Source organism: Odocoileus virginianus, chromosome 10 (genome assembly GCF_023699985.2).
Source record: "Odocoileus virginianus isolate 20LAN1187 ecotype Illinois chromosome 10, Ovbor_1.2, whole genome shotgun sequence".
NCBI classification, from domain to species: domain Eukaryota; kingdom Metazoa; phylum Chordata; class Mammalia; order Artiodactyla; family Cervidae; genus Odocoileus; species Odocoileus virginianus.
In genome coordinates, this window is record NC_069683.1 from 34,535,933 (window position 1) to 34,562,656 (window position 26,724).

General features: G+C 49.1%; 1 protein-coding gene across 4 annotated transcripts in view; it reads right to left on the reverse strand.

Annotated features, from left to right (window-relative positions):
• IRAG1 (inositol 1,4,5-triphosphate receptor associated 1) overlaps nt 1-26,724 on the reverse strand; it is a 132,608-nt gene that overhangs the window by 52,524 nt on the left and 53,360 nt on the right. For 3 of the 4 annotated variants that reach the window (XM_070473383.1, XM_020911116.2, XM_020911117.2), the window contains exons 2-8: nt 21,095-21,252; nt 6,232-6,332; nt 5,053-5,123; nt 2,578-2,751; nt 1,435-1,512; nt 671-723; nt 421-468 (exon numbers count right to left, since the gene is read on the reverse strand). In XM_070473383.1, coding sequence (XP_070329484.1) covers nt 421-468; nt 671-723; nt 1,435-1,512; nt 2,578-2,751; nt 5,053-5,123; nt 6,232-6,332; nt 21,095-21,163 — 594 coding nt within the window. In that variant the 5' untranslated portion in view covers nt 21,164-21,252. The remainder of the gene's footprint in view (nt 1-420; nt 469-670; nt 724-1,434; nt 1,513-2,577; nt 2,752-5,052; nt 5,124-6,231; nt 6,333-21,094; nt 21,253-26,724) is intronic. The other variant, XM_070473382.1, reaches the window with a different exon arrangement.

Sequence of the window (26,724 nt, forward strand, 5' to 3'; positions counted from 1 at the left end):
GAGCAGTTGACTCTGAGCAGGTGTGGGACTCTTCTTTTTCTCATCAGCCAAGATAAAGTTTTCCAGGTGACCCCCAAGAAGAGCCCCAACTAGGGGCTGGAGCTTGCCTGCAATTTTCATGCAAGCTGACTGGAACAGCAGACTTGCCTGGCTTTTGCTGGGTCCAGAGGCCCCAGCAGCCTGACTGGGGGTCTAGGGCTATAAGCAGGACCACCATGGAGGTCATTCCCACTAAATCCCACCTCCTCACCCCCTCCTCCTCAGAATTCCAGTCAACGCAGGGCAGAGGAAATTTCTAGCTTCCTCAGCCTGAACCTTCCACTCACACACACCCACTGGCAGGCTGCCCAGGGCCTAGCCTTCTGGGACACTGTGTCTCCCACACTCCAATCATCCCAGCTGGGCAGAGCTCAAACTCACAGACTCGCCAAGGTGAGGTGAAGGGACTTCGGCCTCATCCCCCTTCTGCTGGAGAAAGTAAACATGAGTCAGCCAGCAACGTGAAGAGACCCTATCTCTTCTTGAAACACCCTCAAGGAGACCCTACAGTGGTGTCGATGCCTCCCCCGCCCAGCAGCCCCACCTCCAGTGGGTCACAGGGGGCCTCTCAGGAATTAAGAGGTAAGAGAAGAGACTGGCCGGCACAGAGATCCCACAGCAGCCCCGTTACCTGTGGTGGAGCTCCGGGCAGAGGGGACGGTGGGGCACTGCACACATCCAAACCTAAAATAGTCCAGATGCTGGTGAGTGATGCCCAGCGCCCCCAGACGCTCAGCTGTCCTCCCCAGAAGGTCCTCCCTCGGGCCCCGCAGGCTTGGAGCCAGTGTTTGTTGAATACCCCTCACAATGCTGCTCCATGGGGAGCCCCCGTCTAATCATCACGGAAACCGCATAAGCAGGCTGGGGCAGAGGGAGAGCAAGGCCACACAGCCAAGAGAGTCAGCGCTGGACTCTGAACCTGGGTTGCCTGGCCCGAGCCTGAGCTTGCCCTGCAGCTCCAACCAGGGCAACCTGCTCTCCTGGGCACCTCACTCCTTCCCTGGCTGAGCTGTGGTTATGGCTCTGAACACAGCCTCATGAAGGGAAGCAGTCAAAATACAAATTGTGGCCCAAGTGGAGGCCTTTGTAGTAAGCTCTGAGGTCCCCTCTCTCTGAGGCCTCTCTGGACAAGGGGCCCCGGTCACAGCTCGCTCCCACCACCTTGCGCCCATCCTCACCCTGGGCCAGGCCCATCTCCCCATGCTAGCTCGAAGCCCTGAAAGCAAGCATATCTTCCTCCTCTGAGGCAGCCCAGTCAGGCCCCGGGAGAAGGGGCCAAGAGGGGGTCCTGCCTGGGAAGCCCGCAGGATGGGAGCCCTGGGGCCCAGTGGAGGGACTGCACCGCCACCCAGCGGGAGGAGCCAGGGCAGGCTATGTCGGGGGACTGGACCTCACCGGGCGAAGTGGGGACCGTGAGGGAGTTGCTCTGAGAGGATGCAGGAGAAGCTCCGGGGCTGAGGTTTGGGGAAACAGCTGTGGAGACACACAAATTGGCCAGCATTTGTGAAGGTTCAGGACTTCAGTCTGACAAAGACATCCTTTCAGGTTATGTCTCACCCTTGGGGACCGGGTCTGCCTCATCGGGTTCACAAGCTGATTCTAGACTCTATATAAGGCTTCTGCCACAGCCCAACCCCTACCTGTCCCAACAGAGGGGGCACTGAAGTTACTTAGGGATACGGACGGCAATTTGGATCTTACTCCTCAGTCTGCCTGGCCTCAACCCAGAGTACCTTCTAGAAACAGAGGATCTGGCATCGCTTGGCAGGTATGGCTCCAAAGGCTGTACCTCTTAGACTTGCCAGGATGGCCCTGATTTTAATTGCACACCTTGTCTCCTAAGTACATTCAGATCTGTCTAACTGCCCCAAATTTTTGCTCAAGAAAAAAGAGTGACTTTAGTCAAAGGGTTAACAGGAGGATTTCAGGGTCCAGGAAAACCTTCTAATCCAGAAATTTCATAAAAACACCAAAGACCGCCTTCCTTCCCCCTTAGTAGCTAGGATGCTTCCCGGGGTCTCCAGCTGGAGGTCAAGGAGAGGGAGCCCAGTGCCGGCCTCTCCTGACCTTCGCAGGGGAGGTGCCCACAGAACAGGGCCTCCTGGGGGGATGGCAGGAGGCCACACAGACCCGACTTGCAGGGTGGCCCAGGGGTCTGTGCACACTGGCATCACACAGAGGATTTCTCTCCTTTCAGAGTTCAGGGACTGGGGAGCCCAGGTCAAGTTCATGGGTATCATATGGGCTAGCATTTCTTGGCAAAGCAGGAGGACACAATGGTAACACATAGCCCCCCAAAACTGAAAGGTAAGAGAGTTTTCTGAGCTAGAGTTGGGTATTTCAGAGCTTCTGATATGGGGCAAGATGCCCTCCCCTCACAGGATCCTCTCCATGAGGCTCAATCCTCCTTGGGCCCAGAGGCCTGGTGGTAGGTGCATTGAGTGCACCCCTCAGAGGCAGGGCTCCTGCTACAACTGCTGTCTGGCCCTCCCCACCCCCATGCCCCTCAGAGGGGCTCAGAGTGGCCACCTGTCCTACCTGGTGAGGAGTCTGCGGGACTGCTCCTGGACTTCCTTCCACGGCGGGTCAGGAACCGCTCGCTCACCGACTTGGCTTCCTCCAGTAGCGCCAGGTTTTTCTTCTTGTCCTCCTCTGAGATGCTGATGTCCGGCAGCTGGTCATTGACCAGGTCAATGACGTGCCCTGCAGGGTCTGCAGAGGCAAGTGAGCTCCAGGTGAGACCCATGGAATCCTTGGTGTCTCAGGGCCTCAGCCCTGCCCCCAACCCCCAGCCCCGAGCCCACAGATGCTACCCAGAGTGGACTCGGCCAGTCAAACCTCGGCCCAATTCTGGACCCTGGAGAGGGCTACATGGGGACAGACAGGCTCCCTCAGCAGGCCTAGCCCCACCAGCCCATGGCTGTGGCGTGCCTTCTGTCACAAATGACTATGACATCCCCCAGGTTCCCTGTCCTAAACTCTACCATCAGGAGCCCCACCTGTGCTATCTGCTCCCCTAGTGTGCTCCCTTTGGGTCTCTGTTCCTTTAACGAGCCAAGGACACAATCCCAAGGCCACCTTCCATCATTTTTCCCTCTGTTCACACTGTTTACCCCGTGCTGTGCTAAGTCGCTTCAGTTGTGTCCGACTCTGTGCGACCCGATGGACTGTAGCCCACCAGGCTCCTCTGTCCATGGGATTCTCCAGGCAAGAATATGGAGTGGGTTGCCATGCCCTCCTCCAGGGGATCTTCCTGACCCAGGGATCGAGCCCGTGTCTCTTACATCTCCTGCATTGGCAGGCGGGTTCTTTACCCCTAGGGCCACCTGGGAAGCTCCTCTATCCTTATTCTATCCTTCTCCAAACCTTACCCCTATCCTTCTCCAAAACTGCCCCTTCTCCAGGAGACTTTCCCTGGGTGAGTGATACCACCTCTCACCCAGCTGCTCAGAAACATGGGAGTCACTCCACACTCTTTCCTCTTTCTCAGTCCACCCAGGTCCTGCCAACTCATCATCAAGTAAATATCCGTGGAACCTGTGCCTCATCTCCATTTTTGCTCATCAGCTGTGACTTACTTGCTCAGTTACATCAGCACCTCCCAGGTCCTTTCCACCTCCAGGTTACCTGCACCATCCCATCCTCTGCTGCCTCTCAGAGTGACCATCCTAAGAGCCTGCTCTGCCCATGCAGTTCTCCTGCCTCAGCTCCGCAGGATTCCTCACGGTCCCCAGGGTGACATCAGATGCCCAGCTGGGCCCAGCCACTCTTCCTGAAGCCACATGCTCCTCTCCTCCAGCCCCTCCGCGGTGAGTGGCTCCGTTGTGCCTCTCCAGCCTCCTTTCCTCCTTCTTCCCGTCAGAGCTCCCCAGTCTGCACTGGGTGAAGCTCACTAGAGTCGCAGTCATGTTGGGGAATCAGGAAGGAGCTAAACCCTGTCGCCTGCCTCATCTCATGTACCAGTAATGGAACTGTGTACCATCCTCAGCCAGTGCATGAGCTCAGTCCCCCTGGGTGGCTGGCTCAGGGATGGCCAGGCGAGGCAGTGAGAGGCAATTCTGAGGAAGGTGTTGGGTGTATGGGGAAGAGGAACTCTCTTTTCACTGAAGGGATATAAGTTGCTCATAGACATTTGCCCAGAAGAAAGCCAGCACACGAGAGAGGAGACTGGGGAGGGCGGATGAGATGATCGTTCACGACCCAGCGTGAGCACCTGGGGTTAGCACACCCTGAAAACACAGACCCTGGCTTTTATTTATTTTTTGGCATGAGCTAATTTAAGCTGAGCTTCTGTGATGTGAGAGTCCTGACTAATACACACAGCAAAGCATTCAGTTGCTCTGTTAAGGCTCCTGCTCCCCAACAGTGTTGCTTCTTCCATCCAGATGAACTTTCCTCCCTCTTGTCCACCTCTCTAAGCCACAACTCACATACTCCCCCGTCTGGAATACCTATCCAGCCCTCCCCGTCTCTACCCAGAATTGTTGCCCTTCTTGACTCAGTTTCCCTAGCCTTCCGGGAAGGACCTGGCCACAGTGTCTTGATTCTATCCGTTCACTTGTCAGCCTCCTCACCGACAGTGAGTGACATGCAGGCAGAGCCCACACCTGTACTTGCGTTCAGATGGTCCAGAGCAGGCTCTGAGGTACCCTGGGGAAGGAGAAGGTGGCTGGGGCAGCCAGCCTTGCAGCTAAGCCCACACCTACCTGGATGTGGGCCTTTCTAGCTGGGGGTGGAGAGGCTCACCTAGCCCTTCTGTCTCCCTTTGCCTTATCTTCCTCTGTATGCCCAGGACTTGTGTTTTTACCAAAACAAACTGAAATCAGATGTTTGGGCTCAAACACAGAGGCCTCATCGATGTTGCCCTGTTGGGCTTCTAGGAACGGACTCATCTGAGAAACAGGAGTGGGGAGGAGGCCAAGCTGCCAGAACTCAGTCTTCCTACTCAAACACACCTTCAGCTGGCCCTCTACCTCTGGCTGCAGAAATAAGAGAAATCAGCCTAGTCCTTACCCACAGAAGTCAGCGAAGCAGTGGAAACCTTCAAGTGTCGGTGAGAAAGCCTCCTGTGGGGACTGTGGGCTCTGAAAGACAGGACAGAATCACCTTGTTAAGAAAATTTGTCCACTGAGCGTGTAAATAGGTGCCTAGATGTTTGCCTATGCTTTTAAAGTCATCCTAGAGCATGGCTTTCAATCTCGTCTAAGCTTGGGATTTGTTAGAAACACACATTCTCAGGCCCCACCCACCAACAGGATCAGAAACTCTGGGGATGGGGTCCACCTCTGTGTGATTGATTGAACAAGTCCCACCCCCCAAAACCAGGTGCTTCTGAGGCTTGCTCAACCACTTCCCTGAGGAGATGTAACTTTGTTTATCAGGGCTCAGACTCTGACCATCTAACTTGCAGAAAACTCATAAAATGTGAGTAATTGCCTGGTAGAGATGCAGATGATTTCTGTTGGGGAAAAAACATTAAAAAAAAAAAAAGGTTTCATTGTCCCATGAAACATTAACCTATTTTATATCTAACTTGGCAATCTTATTCCAGCTTTCTTGTCCTCACTGATTGTATTAAGTATGTCCATTTCTTGTATTCTCTTTTGAACTGGTTTTGTATTCCTGATGGTCCCCCCACCCCATTAATGAGTTAAATAAATCTTTGACACAGGCTCATTACATATCTGTATTAGAGTTATCTTGGCAACTTTTTGGAAGTTACACTTAGGCCCTCTCATTCCAGTTAGACGAAGGCATGAGCTAGTGCTGTGAGACTGAGACAGTGACGTCCCCGTGCATCTGAGCCCGTCTTCCTCCCACGAGGTCATCTGCCACACAGGCAGAATACTAGTCAAGAATCCACCTCTTTCAGGTCTGTTTGCGAATATGTGGGCAGATATGATAGGAAACTCCCCTGCTATAATTTGTGCTTTTCTTAAATGTTAGCCAAGTGCAAAGATCTGAATCCAGGAGAGAAAATAATATGGGGGAGGGGGAGGTAATGGAAAAATGCCATGCTCTCTCTCCCATTTTGAAAAACCGCTTGATTAGATTTCATCAATAAAATCATCAAGAAAGAAGAAAAGATTTGTAAAAAACAAAACAACAACAACAAAAAACAATAGAGTTGTGTAATCCCACCTGCTAGGAAATAGTGGCCTTTATTGCATAGATTAGGCACATAGGATGTACCTGTCGACCGGGTTTTTGTCAGTTTCTCCTTCCGGTGAACTGGCATCCCCAGTCAGGATGATGGTGGGTGGACTGCAAGATATTCCTGCGGTGGCAGGGTCCTGGTGATTTAGAACAAGAACACAGATGGAGTTAAGCTTCCAAAAGCTGGGACCTTTATTCCAACGTTGTGATACCATAGCCTTCTTGATATGGGCCAAAGGCAGTTTATTTGGATTATCCAGAAAAAAGAAAAAGAAAAAAGTTTCTCCTTCATTCACCTAGCTTAACTTGGTTTATCTTTTAGGCACTAAGATTAGGAAACGACAAAGCAATTCCTGGTTATTTCTCACTAACAATGTATTAATAGGAAAAGAACAATAGAGTCCTTAGGCTGCAACCAGCCTGCTTGGGGAAGGATGCAGGCCAGCAGAAAAGGTGGTGACACACACATTCCTGATACCCAGTGACAGTCCTCCATTTGGCTAATTGTGACATTTCAATAAAGGTGATTTGTTCCATGGGTAATGGAACATGGTTTTTAACTTTTCTAACTTTGTAAAAATGTTTTAATAAATAAATATTTCTGAAATAATAACAAAAGTTACAGGCCAATCCTTGAATTTTTGAGATAGTTTGCAACTACTAAGCAAAATAGAACAAAACTTCTAGCCACCAAAATGAAAGTTATTACATTGTAAGTTGGAGCAGCTATAGTGAAAAATGGTATACTGTTATGCTGCTAATGGCTGTGTGAGTTTTAAAACCCTATGTATACAAATATAACATACAAATTTGTATGTTACAAATATGTATAATAAATATTTGTTGAGTGAGTAAATGAATGAATGAAATAAAAGCATGTTGTATAGGATATACAACAGAATTCATAAAGATGCACGTCAACCTGTGTTTTCCCACACCTAAGTGGATTGGAGACAGAAATAGGACCAATGAACAGTAACAATAGTATGTCTGATTTTTCTGCCACCTGATGTCCCAGTATATCCATCTCAGAATTGTTCCCAGTTATAACTGGGAGACTCTCTGTGGGTCCTCTTTTATGATCCTTCATCATTTTCCTTCTCCTTGCCCTGCACTCCCATACTGGTGTATGATGTTCCAGCCCTCTGTGAATGCCCTACTCTCTCTACCAAAGGCTTGTCTCCCTATGCTCCTGAGCATGTCACACCACCTACAATATCAGTGCAGCTTCCTGGAGCTTCAGAGCAGTGGGTCCCCACAGCCTCTTTCTATGGAGGTCATGTCCTTCTAGAGCCTCTGGGCATTAGTGCTCTTACCTCTATTGGCCTCGATGAAGCCATGGCCTGGGGGCTGCCCTCACAGAGCCAGGCTGAGCTGTGTTCTTTAGCCCTTGGTATGCAGGGGTTGGCTTTTTGCAAGGTGGGGAGGAGGCCCTCTCTCGTTTCCACATTATTCTTTCTTGTCAAGTAGGTACTATACAGAGTTATCTGGACTTCTTGATTCCCACAACTTTTAGTGAAACCAGCTCTTCCATTTTCATCTGTGCCTATTCCCTCCCTTGGCCTCAAACATGAGGCCAGGTGAGCTGGGGAAGAGTCTCTGAGTCCAGCCAGGGAATGCCAGATCCCTGTGTTCCACAATGTTTCAGCAGGAGGGAGTTGCAGTGATGAGACAGGGAGAAGTCCTCAGAATCCCTGAGCACATGGAAGGAAACTTCGGACAAGGACTCTGGCTGGGTGGGAGTAGGAAGCAGCATTGCCTTTTTCCTTTTCCTTTGGAAGAATCACACCCTCAAATTTCTGCTAGTCATCCACTAGCTGTGTGTCCTCGGGCAAGCTACTTAACCTCTCTATGCCCCATGACAACTCACAAAGCTGATGTGAGGATTAAAAATAATGTTGACAAAGTACCTTAGCACAAGACTGATATATCAATAAACAGTCACACCATTGTCAAATCACTTTTCTCTCTCACTCAACAAACACATTTTAGTTATGCATCATGTGCCAGAAGCAGTATGAGATACAAAGACCCTCAAGAGCTCACAGACAAGCAAGGGATACAGAGAAGTAACTCATACTGATAATACATATCAGGTGATAAGGGATGACCACATTCTTTGCAAGCTCAAAGGAAAGCAAATCGAACTCTCTTATGAGGGGAGCTGGAGAAGACTCTCCAGAGGAGGGGACATTTAAGCTAGCTCTTGAGGGATGAATATGAGTTTGCAATACAAAGATATTAGAGGAGGGACTTCCCTGATGGTCCAGTGGTTAAGAATCTGCCTTGCAATGCAAGGGATAGGTGTTTGGTCCCTGATCAGGGAACATAAGGTCCTACGTGCCACGGAGCAACTAAGCCCACAAGCCACAACTAGAGAGTCTGTGTCACACGAAAGATACCGCGTGACTCAGTGAAGCTCCTGGCTGCAACTAAGACCCGACCCAGCCAAATTTAATTAATTAAAAAGAAGATATTAGGGGAGAGGTTTTGGGCAAAGGAAACAGCCTTAGTAAAAGGCATAACAGCACTAAGGATTCCTCAGTGTAGCTGGAGCATAGACTATGGAGTATGTGAAATAACTTGCTCACTCTTCCCCGACCCCTTTCCCTCTCTCCCTCTCTCTGTTCCTCCCCAACCCAGCTTAGTCTTCCAGCTCCATTCAGTTTTTCATGGTGCAGATTGTTTTAAACCGCCCCCTCTTTTTTTAATGATTGACACAAAAGTTTTCAAAAGTCTTAGAGTCTAAGAGAGTGGCCAGTCTGTAAACTTTTGCACATTATTACACTTAATTCTGTCTGTTTATCCAGCAAACATTTATTGAATGCCTCCTACATGCTATGGTCTATGCTAGGGCCTACGCAGACAAAGGTGAACCAGGAGGACCTCTGAAATACTTCCCCAGCTAGCACAGTGGGAGGGGAGTGAGGTAGAAGTACCCTCCTCCCCACCGCTACCCATCCCAGGTAGGGTCCCGCCGGTCCTGCCGGTCCGGTTGGGTGCCCTCAAGGTTGACGCTGTGAGGTAACTGGTCTGCAAGGCACTGGAGGGCCTACTTTCCAGTGGAGTTTCCCCTGACTCCTGGTGAAAGGGGTGAATATGAGTCACTCTCCAGAGGTGACTGTCATACATGGGGCTCCTGGTACCCTCACCCGGAGGAAGGCCAAGGGCAAAGATTCCCACACAGAAAGGCAGAAACGAGCCCCTGGTGGTGAGTGCCAAGCATGTAACCACAGACACACACACAATTTGAAACTGCTTAAAAGCCAAGAGGCACGAAGCAATCAGGGAGAAATCCTCTAATCCCCAGATGGAATGCCCTGGAATGTCCTCATGCTCTCCTTCCAATGTGTACAAAATACACACTAATAAAATCAAATTGTTCTCTCCCTAATCAGCTCACAGAAAGCTCCAGGCAATATCTAATTTTCTGCAAAACTGTTTTTGTGGGGAACATTTAGTCTTGTGCTGGCTGGGTTTCACTTCAACGGGGGAGTCAGCAATCAGGAGAGAGTGTGGGAAGATTCCAAGGGCCCTCCGGGTGAATTCTGCCAGGTTTTAATGCCGTGTAAATACTCATCCTTGCTCCCGCTCTGAGCTGCCAAAACAGAAGGCAGGGCCTCAAGAAAGCTTGTTGGGCGGCGCATTCAAACAGAATCTGCCAGGCAGGTTCCTGGCTCCAGGACTTCAGGACTCAGGCTCTGGAGCCACACTAGTTCATGATACAGCTTTTCACATTAGTTGTGTGACCTTGGGCAAGTGACTTCACCTCTCTGTGCCTCATCTATAAATAAGCTATCTCACAGCGTAGTTACAAGAATTCCACAGACTAATGTAGAAATAGGATTGCCAGATAAAATACAGGATACTCTTCAAATAAACAACAATTAATTTTCTAGTGTAAGTAGGTCCCAAATACTTACACCAAAGTATTTAGTGTAAAGGAGCTCTGAAGGTAAAGACTCTGCCTTCAGTGCAGGAGACCAGGGTTCGATCCCTGGGTTGGGAAGATCCCCTGGAGAAGGGAATGGCAACCCCCTCCAGTATTGTTGCCTGGAGAATCCCATAGACAACAGAGATTTGCGGGCTACATTCCATGAGGTAGCAAAGAGTCGGACATGACTGAGTGACTAACACACATGTCACAAATATTGCATGAACATAACTGTTTCATTTGCTAAGTGTGGCAGCTCCAGATGGTAAGCTTGTAGAAGGGCACCCGGCAGCTAGTAAATGCTCAATGAGTGTCAGATGTTATAGTCTGCTATTGGTACCTTTGGGGCTCAATTAACGACCTTGGAATTTGGTTTGGAGGAGACTGTTGTTCTTATTTTTGCATCTACAAAACCTTTTGGAGTTCAATTAGGAGGACCTTGCACTTCTGGTCATGGAGCCACAGAACATCTTCCATGGGACACCCGGCCACAGAAGCCCAAGTAACCAAGGCCTCCCAGGGAAGCCCACATCCAAGGCCTCCCCGACCTGGCTCCACTCCCGCTCACCACCTGCATCTCAGACAAAGCAAAGATGATTCTTACCTACAGGAGAAGCAAAGAAACGAACATGGATAGAAGAAGTGGCATTTAGTCCAACCCACTGCCTGCAGGGCCTTGCTCCAGGCACTTCCTGTGTGTTTTCTCATAATCCTTCCAGCAACTCCGAGGATGAACCTCAGGACACCCATGAACAACGTGGGGTGAGAATGCCTCCTGACCTCACAGAATCGTGCAGGGGAGATGAGAAGACGAAAGCAAAAGCCCTGAGTGTGGAATAGGGGATGAATATGTTTCTTTTCTTTCCCCCTTTTTCATATTTCACTTCCCACTTAACCAACAACAATAAAAACCAGACTGTCCAGGGCTGCACAACCCTGGGGAGAGACAAACGCCAGGTCTGTTGGCCTCCTGCCACCCACGTTGCCCGTACAAGTTGTCTCCAGGTCTTGGGTCTCACATCCCCTGATTTCTGGTGCCCTGTGGGCCTCTGACGCGCCTCTTTTATTCTTCCAAATTGTCCCCTACCCAATGATCCCCTTCCTCCAGGAAGCCCTTCAGGCTGAATACACAGCTGGAGGAAAGAGAGCAGGGGCAGCCTTCTCACCTTCCAGGGCCCAGCCTCCCCAGAGATCCACTCCCCTCCCCTGGAGTCAGCCGAGCACTGCAGGAGTTGGGCCATCTCCCAGCATGCTTGCCCTTTAATAAGCCAGCAGGTCACATTTTGTTCTCTTTAAATAAGCCTTATAGAAACATTTAAATGTTTATTTCGCTCATAAATTCCCAAGAATGCACCACAGTTTCCTAACTGCCTGGGCGCAGGGATAAATATAGGCCAGTGTCACAGACGGGAATATTAGCTTCCTTTCCCCCATGTCACGTGACGAGCCCGGGCTCGGAAGCTCTGAGCAGCAGGCCACCCCCAGCCCAGGAGAGGGGAGTTAGGTCCTGCACTGGGACCCTGGCAGCTGGTCTGGGAGAGGACTGTGCAGGCAGGCAGTGTGGGGTGGTGAAGTTGGGAGGTCCACACTGGCTTCTCACCTCGGTGACTTCGGGCAAGTCACTCAACTTCCCTGGCCTTCCTGTTCTCAAATTAGTTGGAGCAAACAATCCCCATCTTCCAGGCCGGTTTTAAGGGTGACAATGACAGTGAGGATGGTGATGGAGGGTGGGCACTGCTGTAGCTGTATCCCCAGGTCCCTCTCTCACAGCCCAGAGGGCAAACAAGGACTGCCTCTGGAGAGACGGCCCTGGCCGCAAAGAGGCTTAGCACTCTCGTGACAGGATAAAAGGATTCTCTGGGGACTTCCGAGAAAATGATTATTCCAGCAATGAGTCCTAAGAGCATGGGAGAGAGCAGAAGTGCCTCTGCCGAGCTTGGCTGGACCTGGGGCTCCTCCCTGCCAAGCGCGGAGGATCAGTCTGGCTCCCGGAAAGCTCCCCGTGGCCCGCTGTGTGGATTTCCCCATCACTCATGGCCTGCCCTGCCTCTGTAGATCCTCTTTCTGGCCATTGTCCAGTCTATTTCCACCAGTCTGGGGTCATTGCTTAGTTGCTAAGTCTTGTCCGACTCTTTGCGACCCCATGGACTATAGCCCACCAGGCTCCTCTGTCCATGGGATTTCCCAGGGAAGCATACTGGAGTGGGTTGCCATTTCCTTCTCCAGAGCATCTTCCCAATCCAGGGACTGGGAACTCCTGCATGGACAGGCGAGTTCTTTACCACTGCACCACCAGGGAAGCCCCAGTCAGGGGTCACCCACCCCCAGATTATCCTACCTTCTTCGTCGCTGTTTTTACTCTTGTGCCATCAGCTTTTGAAGTATGAAAGTGCACAGTGTCTGTTAGCCTTCCTCTGTTGGGGAGGAGGGTATCACACAACCAGGTGGCCATTCACCCACGATTATCTTCTATCCTCTCCTCCTCCTTCCTGTCCATCTCCTCCTCCCTTAAGTCCAGGCATTTAACCATCCATACAGCCAAGTAGGCACCCAGCCTATCACACAACCATCCATCCCTAAGCTCTTACATATGCAAGAGCCTATGCTGAGGACTGGAGATACACACATAGCCCCTGACCCTAAAGGAATGCAACCTGAAAGGGTACTCAGAGAAATTAAAAAAGAAGACAAGTTACTCTATTGCTTATAATAGGATCAATAATTGTAATATACATTCCTGACCATCTGTAATCACCAACATTTCTAAAGCACTTTCAGCTTTGTCCCAGACAGTTCCACAGCTATAACCTCACAACTCTTACTCTCTGACCCAAACCACTAAAAGCCATCCTGGTAGAACAGTCCTCTTGACTCGTTCTGAGCTTCTCTTCCATAGAGGATGGGGCATCAAGCACCTACCTCCCATGCCTGGGATTTCTGGTGTCTAAGACACTGGATTTACGGCTGGGTGGGACCAGGGAAGGAGGCAAAGGTGGTGGGAACACCTCAGCAGAAATGGGTTTGAATCTCCACTCAGCCATGACACATCAGGTGACCTTTGACAATTACGTAACTTCTTCTACAAAATTCAGATAATAATAATATCTACTTTGGGGGTTCCCAGTAGATATCTCCAATATCTTATACATCAGACTCTAATGCTTTACTGACAGTTTATTTGAAGATACTTCACTGAAGATCTGAACAGTGCCTGTTTCTGCAAAGGGCAGGATGAGATAAGGATGAATTCAAAATCTTCAAATGGAATATTCAAGGTACTCCTCAGTTTCTGGTGGTTAGAGTGTACTTCCTTGCCTCAGTTTTCTCATCTGTAAAATGGATAATAATCATACTGATCTAGAATTGCTCATGTGAAATGCTTAGAGCACTGTCGGTCACATAGGAAGCACAGAAAGTAAGAGGGTTCTCATAGGGTTAGCTGGGAGGGTGGTGGGGGGGTCTTCCCACTCTGCACAGTCCTTACCAGTTTCCAAGTATTTAACATGCATTATCTATTTCACCTTCATCTTGTTCCTGACAGAGGATTGATTCTTTGAGTCCTGAACCCTTTTCCCACCAGTGTAGAGCACGCATTTCTCCAGGGGCCTCCACTGGGGTATAGATGGAACCCTAGCCCACTGACTAGTGAACACAGGGTCTGAACAGCCAAGGGGAGGCGAAGTGGAGAGTGAAGCTGGCAATCCACCTTCCACAGTCACATGTGTTAAGGTCTAGATATTTCTGGGGGTGGCATAGAACAAAGATCCTCCAGTTCCTGATCAGAGAAGGTCATGAGAGCAAGTCAGATCAGAGAGACCTGTCATTCAGCTGTAAATCCACAAGGAAGTGTACTCCCTACGAGTGGGGTCTTGGTTGGTTAGAGCTCAATAAACGCTTGGTGAATGAATTCAGTAAACATTTATTGAGCAAATTAAACTCAGTTCTGTATTTGCTGAGTACCTGCCACACGTCAGCGAACTGCCATCCCTTTCCTGTGTGCTTAAGCTCCACTGCATTGTAATGGGGTGTTTTCTGAACTAGAAAGAAGAAAAACCATCATTCTAGGCCTGTTTCTCAGCTATGAGCCATGAGGCAGTGAAATTCAGGCCTTGTTACTTCATTATATGACTTTGGACAACTGGCTTAACCTCTCCAAGACTTACTTTCCTAATCTATAAAATGGGTACAGGCATTGCTAACTTACAGGGCATTATAAAGGTCATCTGAGATCGTGAGTGTAAAGAGCTTAGCCTAGAACACAGTAGGAGCCTCACATGTTAGTTTCTCTCCTTGCATCTGGATATAATACCTGAGTGCTCTGAGCTTTCCAGTTTCCTGGGGATGATGATCTCTGTCCCCACAGTGGCATTAGGGGACCAACAGCAGTGATACCTGTGGAAACTTTTTAATAGACCATCTTGTGCTGTATGAGGGACTGAGAACTTTGTTGAGTACTAAGTGAAGTTGAGTACTTTACTTAGCACTGGCTATATATTATTCTGGTAAAGTCAAGTTGCCTAGGTTTGAGCCGTGGCTCGTACAATCTAACCCCTTAGATGTGTTGCCTAGTGTACCTTACTTTCTTTTCTGTGCTTATATTCTTCATCTATAAATGGGAAGAGCAATAATACCGGCCTCGCAGAGTTAGTGAGAAAACTAAATGAGATCATATAGACATAAACCTAGCATAGTGCCTGGAATTGCCTTAAAAGTTAGCTGTTGTGAGCGGCTATTACTGTAACACTCAGCTTATAGATAAGGAAGCTGAGGCATGATGAATAACCCACCCAGGGTCACACTCAAGGATGAAGCACAGGCCCCCTTCGCTCTGCCACATGGCTAATGTCTCATGTTCCTATGAAACAGAAGCATTTCCTGTGCCTTCCAGAACTCCCGGCTGCTTGGGGAACCCTGCTTGGAATTCTTCTCTTCTAACAGGACAGCCATGCAGGATGATGGTGGTACGTCTGGATGTGTCTCTTATTACACTAAACAGGGAGAGAGTTCCAGGTTTGTTATGGTGGCAGCTACCATGCTATCCAATTCTGGGCCAAAAGATGGGGAGACCCCGTAGCTTCATGGTCAGAGGTTCTAGCAGCTCCTCAAACAGTTCCTTTCCTGTTAGGGCTACATGCAGAGGGCTGCTTCTCCAGAAAACACTCCAACCTCATTTTCAGTTAAGTAATAATTGGGGTAGGGGTCAGGGTGGGGGCAAGGATGCCGCTGGTTAGTTGAGTGCTGCAGTGATCATATCAACCAGATGCTGCTATGTGTGAGGGTTAAACATCAGTTTCTGTCTAGAGGATCAGGAAGTGCAGTACAGTGAGTCCCCTACAAATGAACCTTCAAGTTGTGAAGTTTCAAAGATGGGAATGTGTGTTTGCATGTAAAATCACGCTGTTTCACACATCTAGAGTACATTGTCTCATGCATGCATCCTCTATAAGCAGTTGTGCTTTTCTGTACTTCACTGTACAGTACTGTATAGAGGGCAGGAGTACAGTATCTTTATTTCAAGCCCAGGGTGTCCAAAAGTATAAAAGCTTACTATGTTCTGTGCTCTTTTACATATTACTTGTGTGAAAAGTATTATAAACCTTTTACAGTACAGTAGTCTACAGCCGATTGTGTTAGCTGGGTACCGAGGCTAACTTTTTTGGACCTATGAACTAATTAGACTTACAAAGGCACTCTCGGAACAGAACTCCTTCGTATTCAGGACTGACTGGACCAAGGAGGTGCTCGGGCAGGCCTGGAGTGAGAGGAACACGTGTGTGCGGCCTGAAGCGGGAACAGCACGGGGCCTGGTTTTCCAGGGCTCAAGGCACACCCAAGCATGCTGTTTTATCAGGACCACACCTGTGGCACTTTGGGTTTGTAAGGTGGTGAGTGCTACAGGGCCCAGGTTGGCTGACTTTGACAAGTGGTTTTGAGAGCAGAGGACAGCATTCCCTTGATCCTAGCACCTCTCACAGAGGCCCCACTGCCAAAGCTGACAGTGCTCAGTGCAGGGCACAGACTAAGAGTGTGGGCTCTGGGGCCAGGCTGCCTGGGTTTGAATCCTGGGCCTTTCACTTACAAGCTGTGTGACCCTGGAGGAAGGTACTTAACTACTCTGAGCCTCAGTTTGCTCAGCTATGAGATGGGACTGATGATACCTACCTCATAAGGTGGCTTGAAAGTTAAGTGAGTTAACAGAGTAGTAACCCCAACAAGGTCCATATGGTCAAAGCTATGGTTTTTCCAGGAGTCATGTACAGATGTGAAAGCTGGACCTTAAAGAAGACTGAGTGCCAAGGAATCAGTGCTTTGGAATTGTGGTGCTGGAGAAACTCTTGAGAGTCCCTTGGACAGCAAGGAGATCAAACCAGTCAACCCTAAAGGAAATCAACCCTGAATATTCCTTGGAAAGACTGATGCTGAAGTTGAAGCTCCAGTACTTTGGTCACCTGATACGAAGGGTGGATTCATTGGAGAAGACCCCGATGCTGGGAAAGATGTAAGGCCAAAGAGAAGAGGCGGCAGAGAATGAGATGGTTGGATAGCATCACTGGCTCAATGGACATAAATCCGAGCAGACTCCAGGAGATAATGAAGGACAGAGAAGCTTGGTGTGCTGCAGTCCATGGGTTGCAAAGAGTCAGACACAACTTAGTGGCCAAACAACAAGGAAAAGAGTTAGCTGTTAGTTAGCACAAGGTTAGCTGTTATTAGTGGCTTTATGGATAATGGAGAAGTGGGGTAAGGGAGTGGTTAGCTTATGAGCTCACACTGACCTGTCCCTGGGGCCTTCCAAAGCCCCTGGAGGGGGATAGGGGTGAGATCCAGTGAGAACTGGGCTCTTATAGTTAATATGAATGTCTCCGTACTTTGAGGTTTGTAAGGCCCCTCTGAGGAGGCTATGCAGTTCCAGTGAGTGGAGGTGCTAATATGGCTGTTGGTCACAGGCCTGGAAAGAGCTGATGTCCTGGTTACACTGCCTCTAGGGCCTGGGGCCAGGTCTGGTGCCCCACAGTGAGGCAGAGACAGGTAGGTATGTGTGGGGAGGGGTTGGAGGAGGCTCTGAAATGTGCCATGGCATCAAAGCCTGGAGGAACTGGAGGCAGAGAGGCTCTAGGAAGACGCAGAAACCTCCTTCATGCGTCTGTGGGTCTTTACCCACAACAGGCCGCTGTGAGGACAGAACTGAGGGAGTCGGGGGAGGCAGGCTCCAGCCTGACCATGAAGCAGAGCTGCCAACCACTGCACAGGTCCTCCCCAGGAGACTTGGGTCCAGCAGGTGTAGGTTGGCAGAGGAATCCAGGGTTAACAAGCTCCCAGGCGACTTAGACCAGGCAGAATTTTGCCTGTCTTTAGAGGAAGCGCTTAGATGTGCCCTGAGATCCCTTCCCGCTCTGTCAGTCTGTGATCCGATAAGGTCCCGGGCTCGCATCCTCACAGCTTCTGCTCCTGCCAGAGCCTCTTGGCTATCAGCTCATCCCTGTCGGCCCTGCCCTGTTCAAAGGCCAACCCAGGAAACACTGCTCAGGACACAGCCTCAGCAGAGGGCATCGTCAGGAGGCTTTAGTCCTTTGTGCATTTTGATTATAGCTTCTGCTTGGGATCTTAAACAGTATATCTCTCTGTCTATCTGTCCAAGCCTGTGTGTGTGTGAAAGCGTGTTTAGGTCTGGCATGTATACGAGTGTTCGTGTGCTTAGGAGTGTGTTTGTGTGTGTGTGTGTGTATGTGTACGTGAGCAGAAAGAAAAACAGGATCTTTTGTGTTTTTGTGTGAGAAGGCCTCAGCTAGTGCTCGTGTCAGCAATGAGAAGTGGGGGCTGGGGCCTGAGGAACCAGAAGTAGGGCCGGACCCCAGGGAACCATAAATTCAGAAGGATGGTCTGTTTTCTGCCCTGTTTCACAGAGTGGGAATTCACATGGCACCAGGGGTTCCAGCCCAGTCCTCCTGGCCAACCTTGCTTCCCCTTGCTTCCTATGCTGCTCTGAGCGACTCAGGCTCCAGCCCCCAAGGCTCCAGTCTAACTCTCAAGACCTAACTGTCTCCTGAGGCTGGGGCTGCAGGAGAAACCCCATGTGGGTTGTCTGATGGGAGCTGCAGAGAAAGATACTCTTTACTTAGGATGCCTGTGGGCTTCTGGAGGACTCAGGGAGGCCCAGGGCCTGTCAGTCAGGGCAGAGAATAAAAGGATACTCGATCTGATGTGGCCTTCAGCATGGGGTCTAACCTGTCCCAGCTCCACAGTCCCTCAGGCCAAAGAAGGCCCTCAAGGGCTGGGCTGAACAGACAGAGTCCTAGAGGCAGCCACTAACACTCGCTCTGGGGAAGAGATGAGGAACCAGAGGTATGGAAAAGTTAAGAGACTCAACATCAGGTCTCTTGACCAGCATGTGGAAGAGCTATGACTTCAGCCCAGGATGGCCTCACTCCAGAGTCCATGTTCTGAAATCCTGTGCTAAAGGGCCTCCCATAGGATCTGGGCACCCTGGCTCCAGCTCACTGGATTCCTCATGGGTCCTTCTCCTGATAGACTCTGGCAGAGGCTATTGAGGCCCACAAACAGTCTCTCTATTTTCTCATCTCCCCATGAGCACATGGAGGACCTTCAGAGACCCTGAGGGCCCAGGGTCCACGTTATAGAAGTCTGATTCGGGAAAGTTATTTTGTGGGGGCTGGAATCTGCAGTTTCTGCTGCTCCGCTGGGGCTCTCTGACCCTCAGCTGTATGGTGAACTCCTGGCACACTCTCACTGCTTAGTTACCCCTAGGAATTCACCCTCACCTCTGACCCAGTGAAGTTACACTTATGTGTGGTTTGAAGCCATGATGGGGGGAAAGGCCAGCAGGCTTTTGTGCTGTCTGGCTTGCATCTTGGTGGAGGTGGAGGTGTCTTTTAATTAGAGAGATTTGAAACCAAGAGGCACTGAACTCAATGTGAAAAGGATCTCTTCTCTGAGGATGGAGCTGTGTCTTTGCCCATCTTTCGCTAATTTATTTTCTAGGAACACTTGAATACTTGGGGAGCAGGGCATGGCAGCTGTTCAGGAGAGTTGCCCAGGATTTGGGAGCTAGATTTTGCATCAGAACCTGTCTTAAGGGCACTATCATTGTGAGTAAAGTGGACAGGGTCAAGGATGACCACAGCAGGAACTGATCCAGGGCTGAGGGGTGGAGATGCTAAGGGGATAGAACCTGGGGAAGGGAGTGACCTGGGGATAGGGGGCAGTGACATTGGAATCCAGATGTGTTTTAGTCTAGCTTCCTAGGTGGCTCAGTGGTAAAGAATCTGCCTGCCAATGAAGGAGATGCAGGCAATAAGGGTTTGATCCCTGGGTCAGGAAGAGTCCCGGGAGGAGGAAATGGCAACCTGCTCCAGTATTCTTGCCTGGAAAATTCCACAGACAGAGGAGCCTGGTAGGCTACAGTCCAGGGTCACAAAGGAGTCGGACATGGCTGAGCACACACACACACACACAAGTGTTTTCCTCTGTGTTGTACTTCCCTTCTTCACACTCCAAGATTTCAGTAGATTAGCAAATTTTTGTTGGGTAAACCTTACAGTCACTGTTAGTAACACTTTGGGGGAATTGTCCACACATGATTAGGAGCAGCAGAGCACACAGTTCGGGGAAGGCTAGATGTCACCTGCGGAGGAGTGGAAGTACAGTTTGGAGCCACTGAAAGCAGCTGAGAGCAGCACCCACCATAGCCCAGGACACTCCTGGGAGTGGGGCTCAGTAAAGCCCTGAGCTGTGCCTACGGCCAAGGGCACGGGGGCTGGGCTCACTGTCATTTAGAAACTCAAGGGCTCTCCAAGGTTGCCAAGTTCTACAGCATCTCAGTCCCATGAGCTTGGGATGTGGGGATATAAGAGGCTGTTCCTTGCTAAGTATTTATTATCGTAGTTCCCACAGTTACGATGTGAAAAGAAAACAAATGTCATTATAACATGAAATTATTCACTTAGAATCTGCCCACTTTTCAAATGTATCAAATTAATGCCAGCTCATATAACCTTCGCTCACTTAACGAGTGTCTCTCCCTCCGTCTCAGGGACATTTGGAGAACTGTCAGATACAACAGGATGTATAAGTTCAGTGCAAACCAACTGCAAAGTTCATCAAGTTCAAAACACCATGTCGGAGAACTTCACGTACAAGATCTTAGATCAATGAGGAGCTCATGGAGTTGGACCAGTAAACAAATGAATTCATAATTATGAGGATGATGGAAAGATAGGTTATTCATGAGGGAATATTGAGGGATTGAAAGAGGTCCTTTGGAAAATGAATGAAGCCCTTAAATATCAAACAAGCAGAATCTCTTAATGAAGGTGCTAAAAGTAAAACGTAAAGGTTGTGACAGCATGTGAACAGATCACTTCATTGGCATAAAAAATATGTAATACAAAAATCAACATACTTGATTAATTCTCTGTTCTTTCTAAAAATTAGCATATAAGCTATATTTTGTGATATGTTTGATTAAAAATTTATCTTCACAATATCATTTGTACAGTTCAAACTCAATGAAACCTTTCAATTTACTCTCTTCATTTCCTTTTTTTATAATAAAATCTCACTGACACCCTTTTTCACTATTTACTAAGAAACTTTGATCTTCATTTTAAGAGGATTCAGTTTAAGTGACCTTATGCTGGTGCCCACAGCCCTGACAGGACAAGGCCCTCCATGCTGGTGGTTCTCCTCCAGGTATCTCTCCATCCTAGGAGGGCAGTGTGACTTCCCAGGAGACCTCAGTCAGACACAGCCTAGGAGGTTCCACTCTCAGGGTATGTGGGGACCAATTCAATGACCTTTGGATAGTTTATTCCTTGGTGTGGAAGCCACACACCTTCCCCAGGCCCACTGCTGCCTGCAAAGGCTGGTGGCACACCCTACGGCTTCAGCCCAGGGCACTTGGCATGGCCCGGCCAGGCAAGCTGCAGGGAGGGAGGGGGCACTTACTTGGCCGGCGGGGCTCGGGGCTGCCTGTGGCTCTCCGGGGGGCTCCTCGTCCTCGGGAATGTGGGGCATGGCAGCCTCCTGGCGGGAGTGACTGCGTGCTCCCGGAACCTCCGCTGCGTCAGCCCCAAAGATGCTCCAAGAGGCCTGGGCTCCACAGGCTGAGGAGACGCCAAAAGGACAAGTCAAATCCAGTCCCATCCCTGACCCATGCCGGGTCCCGTTTCCAGGAGCCACAAACCGCAGAGAGCGCCTGCTTGAGTTTGCATCAACAAGGGCTAAAATAGGCGAGCAGAGGGCATTTGGAATTGCATTTCCTCCTGCTCTTTCGCTCTGTTTACAAAGTCAGAGGCGACCTTAGAGATTTTGCATCTAATTTAGGCTGTACAGGAAACAGCCATCCCAGAAGGATGCTTTGAACTACTTGAAGCCATAACCGATGGAAGACACTCCAATGGGAACCAGACTTGTGTTTGTCAGCCATTTATTGAGCAGCTACTGGGTGTTAGGCATCATCTAGGAACATTACAAACATCACCTAATTTAATCCTCACGCTGTAGGCATTACTATTTGCATTTTATAGATAAGAGAACTATTTGGAGAGTGGAAGCCACTTGCCCAAATCATACAAAGACCAACCATTTGAATCAAGATCTTCCTGATTTGGTGGCCACTATATCTTACAACCTTGCTTGGTTAGATGCAGGAGGAGGAAGGGATGGTGTCTCCTGACTTCCTGCCCCATGCCTCACCTCATGCCCTTCAGCAGCAATTTTGACCCTCTGTTGAGGAACAGCCCTCACTGGACCTGCCAGGACTCTGCTACAGTCATGATTCTGGAGGCTCAGCCAGGGTGGATCTCGTGTGCCTTGTGCAGTGCACAACCCCAGCAACCTTGTGTTGCTGCCCCAAAGCCACACTTAGCCTTCCCCTTTTCCTTCAGCTCTCTGAAAAAATAAATTGAAAAGAAAAGAAAGGAAAAAAATAAAGAAAGTTGAGCACCGAAGAATGGATGCTTTTGAACTGCGGTGTTGGAGAAGACTCTTGAGAGTCTCTTGGACTGCAAGGAGATCAAACCAGTCAATTGTAAAGGAAATCAGTCCTGAATATTTGTTGGAAGGAATGATGCTGAAGCTGAAACTCCAATACTTTGGCCACCTGATGCGAAGAACTGACTCATTGGAAAAGACCCTGATGCTGGGAAAGATTGAAGGCAGGAGGAGAAGGGGGGTGACAGAGGATGAGATGGTTGGATGCCATCACTGACTTGATGGACATGAGTTTGAGCAAGCTCCTGGAGTTGGTGATGGACAGGGAAGCCTGGCGTGCTGCAGTTTATGGGGTCACAAAGAGTTGGACATCACTGAGTAACTGAACTGAACTGAACCCTCCCCCATGGGGTAGCAGCCTTGACACCTGGTTGGGGTTGACCCCAGTCAGCATAATCTCATCCATCTCACCAGTGATTGGCTCAAAGCTAGACAATAGATCCAGAATAAGCCAAGGAGCTCGTGGCAGTGTTCTGGAACCCAGATGCTCTCTCTTGCTCTGGGTGGTGGAGTGTGCAGGTCTGGTGCTATGGATGCCATTTTGCCTCCATGAGGAAGGCCAGACTGAGGAGAAAACTTGACACCTAGAGGAAAGCAGAACCGGGAGATCTGCAGAGAAACAGAGCTGGAGCCCTGGTCAAAGCTCACCTGCAGCTGAAACTATTTCTTAATTACCCAGTTACACAAAGAATTAAGTCTCAGAGTGTTTAAACCAGTTTGAGTTGGGTTTACTTTTAACTACTAACTACTGTTACTTGTAAGTACTAACTGCACTTTCATATTTCCTTGCTGTTAAGAGGTGTAGGACCAAGATCTGGCAATAAACCTGAGTCAATGGGTCTGGCTCCTCTGATTCCTCTTAGAAAAGGGGACCAGTCATCTCAGGTCTCCATCTGGAGAGGCAGGACAGCAAGGTAGAAGGAACACAGGCTGGGAACCAGATATCTAGATTTGAGGCTCCACTCTGCCCCTCACCGGCTGCTTAGCCTTGAAGCCTGGCTTTACCTCTGAGCCTTGGTTTCCTCATCAGGGAACAAAGACAGAATGCCTCCCATGCAGAATAGTCCCAAGATGAAAAGAAAGCTCACTCAGCATGGAGTAGGTGCCTACAGAGGCCACCTGCATGCTGGTCTGCGGTCCAGAAGCTTGGCTTGAGCCCAGGAGCCTCTACCTGGCCTCTTCTCATCCCTAAACTCCTTCAGGCCCCCTGCCCTGGAGGGTGAGGAACGCCTCCAGAGACCCAAAGAACCAACAACCAGTCTGATTATACAACTTCAGGGGTTCCTTGAAGGAGCTGCTCTGGGGGACAGCAGATAAAAACCACCAGAGGCAGATGTCATCCTCAGACCCTGGCCAAGGCCACAGTCAGGAGCTGCTGGGACACACAGGGGAAACGGAAAACACTGTTATTTACTGAGTGCTTACTATGTGCCAGGTCCTGCAAGGTGCTGTCTGCTGGAGACTACAGGAGGAGGAGCCAGAAGGCCCTGCCACCACCCACAACACCAGGAGTTCTTCTTGTCCCACCTGTCCCAAGAAAGGGCTCAGGAAGGCGCTAGAGTCACTGTGCTATGGGATGGCTCAGATGTGGCATCAACCGCAGCTCTTACTGACGCCCCCCCACCCAACACACAACTCAACCGAGCTTCCTGAGTCAGGCAAGGGGATCACAGATACCCAGATCACGATACCACAGGTATCGATTGATCACAGATACCCAGAAATCCATGTTGCCTTGTATTTTAAGAATTGGGGAACTTTATCTCTGGGAGTTTTAGTCCTTGTGACCACCATCTTGACTTCTGCCTTTCTCTACCGTGCACTGGGAACCCCATTCAACTCTGAAACAGTTGGGGTGACCCCTGCTGGTCGGCTCAAGAAATCTCAAGTACAGGACCTGTGAGCTGACCTCCTTCACCACGAACACTCCACTCGCATCTACTCTACCATGAAGATGAAGACGTGGTCTTGGCCCAAAAGGAGCATGGAATGCTGTGGGGGGAGACAGCCAGAAAACAAGATAAAGAGGGTAAACCCTTTGAAAGTGAGATGCTTTCCCAGAAAAGGGTCCCTAACTCGGGAAATTGGGATGAGTGGAATACCATTTTAAGGAAGATTTCACATTAGCAATGGTGTTTAGACTGAGCCATAAATACTGAAATGCTGATGAAATTTCTCTGAACAGAATAGCTGGAGGAGGTGAGACAGGAAGGTGGGTCATTGCCAAGAGGACAGATTTAACCTGACTTTTGGGAACAAGAGCTATGGGACCAGGGTATGCTGTGTCTCCCAGCCCAAATGGTTTCTGTATAAGTAAATTGAGCAACAGGTTTGCCCAAAGGTGAGCTCTGTGATGAATTTCTATCACCTCGACTTGGATTTCAGCTGCAGGGACAGCAGTGCTATGCTGTGCTTAGTCGCTTAGTCATGTCCGATTCTTTACGACCCCACAGACTGTAGCCCGCCAGGCTCCTCTGTCCGTGGGGATTCTCCAGGCAAGAATATTGGAGTGTGTTTCTATGCCCTCCTCAGGGGATCTTCCCAACCCAGGGATTGAACCCAGGTCTCCCACGTTGCAGGTGGATTCTTTACCATCTGAGCCGCCAGGGAAGCCGAGGGACAACGGTAGTGCTGGGTAAAGTATAGAGTAGCAGGGTTGAGGGCAGCAGAAAAATATCCACATGCCCCAGTTCTACCCGCAAAGTGGACTACATGTCCCAGGAAAGCTTTTTAAATGATATGCCATGTGTATGCAGGTCTCCAGGCTGTCTTAACAGTATAGTTTACAAAACAGGGGAGGTAACAGTTTCACTTTTCTTTTGTCTTAATCTACATGAAGTGTATCGTGCTCTGCATGCTAAGAGAGATTCAGACAATGCGGGGTATATTCAAAAAGGGGGAAGCAGGACAATAATTTATGTTTAAAGAATTAAAGGGACCTTGGTGGTTCAATGATTCAGACTTCACCTTCCATGCAAAGGGTGCATGTTTGATCCTTGGTCGGGGAGTTAAGATCCCACAAGCCTAGTGGCCAAAGCAAAACAAAAACCAGAAACAATATTTTAACAAATTCAATAAAGACTTTAAAAGTCGTCCACATAAAAAAGTCATAAAAAAAGAACTAATGACCTTTAGCCTGGAAAAGAGCTGGTACAGGAAGAAATAAAATCTATTTGCAGATACCTGAAAGCCATTCACGCAATTCTATTGTCTCCAAGGGGTAGATGCATGGCCAGTGACAGAAAGGTGAGATCAAGGCAAGGAAAAGCTTTCTAGTAGTTGGAACCATCAGAACATGAAATGGGATGCTCTTTAAAGTAGCGAGCTCCCCTTCCTGGGAGAGTCTCATCAAAGGCTGTGGCAAGGGTCATAAGATTTCTAACCTACTTCAGGGGCTTTCTCCAACCCTAGGACTCCCTGAAATCCTGAACTCCTCCTAATGACAGCAAACCACAGACCGGAGGGACCCATCCCATAGGATTCTAGGGCCACAGTACTCCAGAGTTGCATCAGAAATATCTCTACTTCCTTTTCTTTACCCCCGCTCCTTAAGAAAGACCTTCAGTCAGTCCCTGGGTCAAAGAACAAAGTAAAACAGAAACAAATTGAGACAAACACCAAGAGGTGTCAGCTCCTGTAGGATAAAGCAGAGTGGAGGCTGGCTGAGGTCTCACACTTGACAGGATGGATCCCTGAGTTCTCCAGGGGGAGACCCAGCAGCCCCGCCCACCCAGGCCATTCTCACGCTGCTCCTGCCCCATTGCTTTCTCTCCCATCCATTATTATAAACTCGATGCTTAAAATAGCAAGGTAAAAGCAGAGTCCCTCCCTCAGGATGACATCTGGGTTCCGCTGGAGCTCGTGGGCACGCGGACCTTGCATCCATCACGGCAAGTTTAGAATATAATCTCCAGGAAGTGGTGATCTAGAGCACCAACCCAAAAAAGGAAAAAATATTTAGTAATGTTTGGTCTCTGAGCAGCTCCTTCTTTAACCCGTTTTCAGGACGTTTCTTGTTGCCTCTCGAACCTAGTCAGTAAAGGGTTAGGTGGATCATTGCCAAAAGCTATCAGCTCTTTTGACTCTTTCGGCCCCCAGATGTTGCTTAGCTATGTAGCTTGGCCCATTTTACAGGAAGGAAAACTGAGGTGCAGTGAAGTGAAGCAACTTGACTGGTCCAGCTACCTTTGTACCTGATGCAAAACTATCTAAGTCTCTGCAGGGATAACTACACAATCATTGCATTACTGAAAAAGTCAAAATTCTCTAAACCTCATTTAAATATGTTAGTCTCCCTCTGGCTATTCATCAAAGAAAGCAAACTAATATAATTTTATTCCTTCTTATTCATTAGACATGTCTACGTTGTCCGCTGAGTACTGGATGCTAGGCTAGGTGTATTTCATGTGCTATCTTGTTTATTATTTCTATCTTATGCATTAAGGAACTAAGGATCAGAGAGGTGCAGCAACTTGCTCAAGATCACACAGCTAATAAATGGCAGGCTAAGGATTATAACCCAGGCAAGTTTGAGTCGAAGGCCCTCATCTTTTCCCTCTTCTACTTGGTCTCCTCCATCAGGA